At 40.2% G+C, this 7,686-nt stretch overlaps 1 protein-coding gene and 1 long non-coding RNA gene across 5 annotated transcripts in view; one reads left to right on the top strand and one right to left on the bottom strand.

The window, feature by feature from the left end:
- The first annotated feature begins 582 nt into the window (after positions 1 to 582).
- LOC146758867 (uncharacterized) lies at positions 583 to 2,084 on the top strand. The gene is made up of 2 exons (XR_014933326.1): positions 583 to 689; positions 1,220 to 2,084. It is a non-coding gene; the product is annotated as an uncharacterized LOC146758867 (long non-coding RNA).
- The window catches only part of PEX5L (peroxisomal biogenesis factor 5 like), an 89,246-nt gene continuing 83,092 nt past the window's right edge, over positions 1,533 to 7,686 (bottom strand). For all 4 annotated transcript variants that reach the window (XM_085513242.1, XM_015871887.3, XM_015871884.3 and 1 more), the window contains one exon: positions 1,533 to 7,487. In XM_085513242.1, coding sequence (XP_085369368.1) covers positions 7,283 to 7,487 — 205 coding nt within the window. In that variant the 3' untranslated portion in view covers positions 1,533 to 7,282. The remainder of the gene's footprint in view (positions 7,488 to 7,686) is intronic.

Raw genomic sequence — 7,686 nt, 5'->3', positions numbered from 1 at the left:
TCTGTAATTCCTCATATTCATTTTGGAATTTGACCTTCTGATCAACAAAGCAGAATTTCTTTTATTCCTTTTCCGTAAGAAATTTGCATAGCAGTGTGACTGCTGGGATCTTTGGTAGATAGAGGTATAGGCCAAAAAAGGAGACTGATGGATGGTGACCCTTTCATCTTTTCACAGGATCACGGGGCCATGACCAGAGGAGATGCGAGAGGTCTTAAGTGGCATTTTGTGATGTGGAAGTCGGGGCCACGTTAAGTACTGAGTGATGACAAGAAAGGTAAAGGCGGTTTGACCCTGGAAGTCCAAATGTAATGATCTGTTGGTTCCTTTTCTCACAGATGTCCATTGTGAGCATGGCAGGCTGCTCTGCACCACACTGTTACCACTTGCAGCAACTGGAACAAGGTGAGGGAATTCAGGGCCCTGTTCAGACTTCCCATGGTAACTTACCATGCAGACGCTGTGCCTGCTGACTTCTGCAGATTGCTTGGAGAAGGCAATATGGAGTAACTGACAGCTGAATACCACCTCTGTGCTCTACTCCCCCTCATGAGAGTGGGAAATAACACCTCTGTGTCTCTTAGGTGTGCCACAAGCTTGACATGGATAAGCACAGCACTGATTGCTGTGATGAAAGATAAGTGCTGTAACCATACCAGAGACAGTGCGTATCCAACAGCTGGTGTGCAGTAAGTGATTGTATTGTCAGTGTCCTTAAAGGTGTTTCTAATTTTTAGCAGAATTTCCTCCCAGGCGCTCTCTTGCTTTGCCTTCAGGACTGCAGTGCTGTGCCCCCAGTCTGTGCCACAGAGCACACAACTAATGGGCACTGCTGCTTACTCTTTGTCAGTGCATTTGAGCAACAAAAACTAACTTTAACATCACCTGGCAAAACACACCATTGTCAGGAGCACAACTACTTTCAGCCTAGGAGTTGATGAGTTTTTAGTGTCTGTTCCCTTCTATAACGAAAGGCTTCTTAGGCCACAGGAGGCATTTGCTTACATGTCTTCTGATGTAAGCGAAACCATTCACAAAAAGCCATTTCTCTGCAAGTCTGTCCATCACTTAAAGTTGGCTTTGGTGTCTTCTTGTTTGTTCTATTTCCCTTCCAGAAGGGCTGTGCCTTAACATTACTTCTGCTTTTATTTTGAGGTGTGTAGTTGCATAATCCTCAGGAGGATTTCTCACTTTTTTTCTTCCTATTTTCCCCATACAGGGCATACATGTAAAACCAGTTGGTCCAGTCCTTGGCTGCTATGAATCCCAGTTGTAAGTATAATTGACATATTGAAAGATTAAGTAACTGTCCAGAGCAACTTGATGAGTTAATTAAAAATCTTCTGGCAAGGAAAAAAACAAACAACCATCTTCTAGGCTTAACATTTATGCAGAGAAGCACAGCTACATCATAAAGAGTAGGAAAGAAACCTTGGATTAAAAATCCTTTGTTTCCCTTGAAGAGGTCCCTTGTTTTGTTTCAAGTAATTGAAGTCAAAACCCACCACAAATTGAGAAGCGATTTGGAAATGTTTGAAGCCACGGACAAAGTTTTATTTTTTTAAAACATATTTAAAAATTGCACAGATATAAATACAGATAAATAAATACAATTTATTATGTGGAAAAGAACCCAAGGAAGGCATGCTTCCATTACAGTACAAAAATACTACATTAAATGGTGCTCTGCAAATAGTAATTATGAGCTTAATAAATTTAACACATCCAGTATGCACGTAATAATCTATTTATTTCTTCAAAAATCAACTATTTTAAAGAGCAGTGCAAGGGAACAACAAATTAAAGCATCAGTAAACTACAGTTCTGTGTTGGATGTTGTACACAGCTGATAATGCACTGGGAATAGAGAGGTGAATTATTTGTCATAAGAAACATTTTAAAACTCTATACTTTCTTTCAGACTCGGATTCTCAGTCTGAGTCTGTATGGACCTTTGTAACGGAATGTAAACATTCAGGAGTAGGGCTGAACTCCCACCTCCACGTCCACCTCGCTGCCATGCCTTGCACGTACACTTGCCCACCAATAGGAAATGTGAAGTGAACCACGCAAGTCTGCACGGCAGCAGAGCTCTTCAGGTAGCCCAGGTGAAAGTATCTGCCAACCCTACAGTCTCTTCTTTCTTGTATGTTGGCTTAAAAATAAAGCCAAAAAAAGAATGCAAGATTGCAAAGGTTTTCAAACAGTTTACAGCATATAGAAGCAGCTGCACAGAATGCAAAACTATATAGTTTTATTTTACTTTAGATATGTTATACTCTGATATATAAAATATATTTATAAATGTTTTGATTTTTCTGAATTTACAATAATTGCAGATATTAAAAAGGCAGTTTAAATTAAAGTTCTAGCCAATGTGAGTGACAGTCTGTAGATGTGGAAGGGGAAAAAAAAGATCAAAGCACATTAAGTCTTGACCATGCAAGCTTGCTGTCACATGTACAGGCATTTGTAAAGTTACAGCTCAGTATTCCTTGTAAAGTTACAGCTCAGTATTCCTTCTGTCTTTCTCCATGCACAGCACCTATTGCCTGTGGGCTGAGGCTCTGACACCTTCCTGGGTCCTGGGCCATGCTTGTTTATCCTTTTGCTTAGGTTTGTTCAAAGCATCACTGGTCGCTTCATGCATGGTACTCTTGTCTCTGATACATTTCAGTAGTCCAGAAATAGAAATAGAACTATACTGAAGTAATCTGATGTCTAGCCTAGATGAGGTTTGAATAATAGATAATACCATATTGCGTATGGCCTAAACCACCAGTTATTTTCACAATGTGCAGTGCATTTTTCTGCCTGCCACTTCTATCTGTAAATGCTCTGTATTATAAGCACTTACAACATAGATTCGCTGCACAGACTGCAAAATTGACAACACTGCTGACCAGAAATCTCTTTAACTGTGCAGATTATTATGTGAAGTAACTAATGTGTCTCATTTTGCAGACGCACGTTCAGACAAGGGGGACCTACAGCCAATCTGTGTGACAGTCCCAATTCCCATGGGCTCTGACAGGCAATGATTTAGGCTCTGGCTGTAGGTAATTCATTGGTTATTACTCCTGACGTGGAGGCCTGTGCTCTACAGATGTTGGTAGGATCACCTGGCTGATCTGTTGGTGCTGCTGAGATCCTCCTGCCCACCTGATGGACAAGCCCAGGTTTTCTAAATTGGCCCATTGATTTACTTGTGTTGAGCTTTCAGCCAAGTCAGGCATCCGCAGCTGGAATTGGTGGATGCAGGAGATTGTCAGCGTGGTGAAGTTTTACATCTACATGTTTAAACCAGAACAGTCAGAGGGACAGGCATCCTTCAGAGCTAGCGGACAAGCTTGGGAAGCCTGGCCATGGTAAGTGCACACAAGACAACAGTGGCTTCAGTGATTGTGGGAATCTTTCTCTGGTTTAGTGCTATCTAGTTTAAACTCATAAGGGAAATGTGTAAATCCAATCACTCAGCTGATTGTGAAGGCTGAAGGCTGACAGGTGAGGGCTGTGCATGCTCACTTTTTGATTTTGAAGAAGATACCAGAACTTGTCTGCAGACACTCTTGCTGCGGATGTCTGTCACCAATTAAACATGAATCCACACTACGGTGATTTCTGAGGTTGAGGTTTTAAAAGGGCTCTGTTTTGTTTGAACTGTTCCAAATAACCTGAACTCAGTCTTGAATTTGGCAGATATAAATCGCTTTTAAAGTATCCCACAGAAGATATTGATTAATAGATTAAAAATACCCTATGTGTGCACCCTCTGCATGCATTCTCTAAACATATACTCAGGTAGCAGCACCACATGCTGTATATTAGTATTTCAATACAGTTATTTGTTGGTGTAGTTGCATGCAATATTGCCATAGGAGGTTTAGGAGTATTGGAACCTTCCCTTGGATAGTTGCAGAAGTGCTCTGATTTAACAGATCTTAAGAAAATACCATTACATACAGATATGTTTGTATTTACCTAGAGATCAAATCCACACTTTAAACAAACATAAACCAGTCTATTGCAACAAGGGTTTTAGAGTCATTACAGTTTAAAAAGATCAGCAAGAAATGAGCCTGTTGCTTTCATTGTAAAGCCTCGCTCTGTAAATAATCCCTTTGGTTCTGGTGACTGTTCAGCACGTACAGTGCTATCAGAAGGCAGCCCTCATCTGCTGACTGTGTTTGAGCTAATCATGCAAAGACCACAGACTTTGAGTGTTCGTCAGCTTCATGGATCAGACTTGTTATGAATACTCATAAATCTTGGCAGAGGGGAGGGACAGTCAAAAGTTTGTGTTAGGAAAGTGCTTCTTGCATGAAATAGATAAGACAGAGGAATGACTGAAAAGCTTGCAGTCAATTACCTGGCAGTCATGCATTACCTCTGGAGAAAGAGGGGAGTAACAAGAAGGGGAAGCAGGAGTGGGAGGTGATGATAAACTTATCACAGCACTAATTTAGCATCAGCTTGGAGGTGCTGTGCTGTTGTCACCCTGGATTGTATCAGGTTCTTATCTCTGCTCAACTTCTAGTCTTTAAGTAAAACTGCATCCTTACTTGGATCTGAGTAACCATATTCTTGTATTGCCTCCTGAGTTTATGTGGGTGACCCTACATACACTGTCTGTGAGACAACAGCATTCCTCTGCCTTTATGCAGTTCTACAGTGCACAGTGGCTGTCTGCCCTTCCTTCCTTGTACACCTGAATGAGTAGGGGATAGGAGGAGATGTTGACTGGAAGAACTCGCAGGGAGCAATGAGATGAAGACCCAGATTTCCTGTCTCTCACTCTCAAACTCAATCTGCTACTGTTCAGCAGCCTTATTTATCCTGCCTCATGGCTGGATGGAATTACAGAGTCTGCAGCCTCCTGACCATGAGGAGGTCAGACCAGAGCCACGTGGAGTCCTGTCCTGTGCTGACAGTGTTTTGGTGGTGGGGGCTTAAAGGAGGAAAGTAAGGCTCAGAATACAGCACTGAACCTAGAAGTACTAAGAGCTGCTGAGCGCAGGGAAGTCTGGCACAGAGGCTGCCCAACAGGTTTTCCTAACAAAATTTCTGTGTTAGTCATACATGTGCTAAGGAAAAAAAATAGAGTTTTAGTAAACTGTCATCAATATCAAATGTTCCTTGTTATTCTGACTTGAGGGTTTTTTTATTTGAAAGGTATTAAAATATATTTCTTGAGCAGCTCATTCCTCTGGGTAATCCCTGGTTATCCTTCAGCACAGAGGATTTTCTAGAAGGACTCATGTAATGGTAGGGCATCAAGCAAAATCTAAGCACATATGCCTTTGGTTTACGATCTCTTCTCAAAGCTGCCTCCCTTCCCTCTTATCACCTCCCAGATTCAATTGCAGTGCACCTTCTGCTCTGCCTTATCGGTATGGGGCCGTCATCACACATCGCTGTCAAAGCAAAGAGCAAACTGTTGTCAGCAGATATGCGTACAGCAGCATGCTTAGCTAAAATGTCATTCCTAGTCAGTCTTTGATAACTGGTCCTTAGAGAAAATAGAAGAAATAAAGTCATTATATGCTTGATAAATAAATAGGGATGTATATAAACAATGAATTAACAGAGCACTATGAGTAAGTTCTTGTAGCTGTTTCAGCACCTCTATTCTGTGGGCATGAATGAGAGGTAAGCCTCTTATTTTTTATAAGAAATGATTATTTCAACCAATTGTGCTGGTAATTAGGTGCAGTGATTGCACTGAGATGGAATTTTCCTTTAAGTGGCTTCTCAAAATAACAGACAGCTGCAAGAAACTTCAGCTCATACTGGTGAAGTAGTAAAAATACCAATAACTGAAAATGACTCCCCTTAGAAATATTTATGTTCCTGTATTTGACTGATGTGTTTATCTTGATCTAAGCCTGTTTGCATTGTACCAAAATCAATCCATTTGTTGAGTAACACTGCAGCCCCATCCCTCGATTCTGTTCCCCATTCATCCAAGCAGGGAAAACTTAAAACGATACGCGTATATATTTTTAAGTAGCTAGGAATACTGACGTTATCTAAGCATTTATCCTGCTGTGATAGATGTCACTGAAACTTCTCACTACTGTTTGCCACAACAGCAGGATTGGATCTCAGTCCCGATCATACAAGCATAAAATAGAGGATACTTCTCAGCAAAAACTTTCCCTTGAGCATGCTTTGCAGGTATGAGCTCCTATGAAGACTTCTCTTTATTTGAAAAAGTGCTCTGTGGCTTAATATGTTCTGAATGATATAATACACATAATATGTGCATGCACATGCATGCATATGTAGTACCTGATGCATTATAGAATAATCTAATAGATATTGCAGTTTATATTGTATTTGCATCATTTAAACATAAGAATTTTGAAAACCCTCTTATCACATTTCAGGAAATGATATTTGGTCCTCTATGCCAACAAGGCTATCCTGTATATTCTGTATTTAGTAATTAAAATAAAAATAACTCATAGCACAATTTTACAAAAAGAAAGGTTAAAGTGCATAAGTACACACTGACAGATCCTGCTGCGAGCTCCTTTGAAGCAGACATTCTCTGTCCACGATCAGGAGTAGCTGGTTTAAACAGCAACAATTCTAGTGCAAATTACTGCTTCTGCTTGCAACAGCTGTCCTTTCAATATATACATGGTCTAATCTCATAGACCTCCATGTACAGTCTTCCTGTTAATATCGCACGTGGTTTACACCAAACTTGGCCCAAATTAATCGGGGTACCTTCAGAAGCAAAGATTTTCTCGAATGCCGACTCATAAATACATTCAAAACAAAATACATCCATTTTGCATGCATCTGTTTTCAGAGCTATGTTAAAGATGGACCTTGAGAAGATATTTCAGAGAAAGCAAAGGATGAAGAATTCATGTTGTACGGCAAAGTGATGTCGGCATAGTGTGGTGAGGTATTAAGCAGGTTCCTTGGATGTGTTGTTTGCCATTTTAATGTGTGATAATAATTATCTAGGTTTGTTTTTCATGTATTTCTTTGTATAGCTGTGTGTGTATATAGAGAGAGAGCTTGCATGGGATGAAGATCTTCATCTAATTCAGGGCTTTGTCAGATCAGCTGCTGCTCATTTGGATCCTTTGAGTCTGAGCATATTTAGAATATTTTGTGCTTTTGAACTTTTCTTTTTTGATTAACATCTGAGAGGATTCCCCTACTGATCTACAGCCGTGATCTTTTCTAAATTGTGGTCGTTTTGAGATGAGTAATAAAAGAGTTCTCTGCTTCCTAATGTAACTTAATGTGTGGATGCTTGGTATTACGGCTCCAGATTAAAAGCTCTTAATAGAATGTCTAGATCGCCCACATTGGCAGCTTGAAATAGTTCTGGCTGGTCCATCATAGACAGAGCAATTCGAAGTGCTGCCCAAATATTGCCTGATAGAGCAGGATGGGGAACCTGCTGTTGATTCCTGCTCTTCCTTTGCAAACTGAGAGCAGTGAGAAAATTGCTGACGGCCTCTCTGTAGGAAAGAAGAAAGAAGAAAGATGTGATGTAATTTGCTTAAGAAATAGCGCAAACCTTTAGGAAACACCGTTCTAGTATTGAGTGTATTTTGTAAAATGCACAAGGGCCTTTTTGTGTTAGTCTTGTTTGGTTTTCTTTAAACAAAATATTACTCATTTGTTAGTGCTTTTTAATATAGTGTGTATATATTATAT

The sequence above is a fragment of the Coturnix japonica genome, chromosome 12, assembly GCF_054131305.1.
Source record: "Coturnix japonica strain WE chromosome 12, WE-NBRP24, whole genome shotgun sequence".
NCBI lineage: Eukaryota > Metazoa > Chordata > Aves > Galliformes > Phasianidae > Coturnix > Coturnix japonica.
Note: the sequence above shows the minus strand (reverse complement) of the source record. Positions and strands in the feature narration are given on the sequence as shown.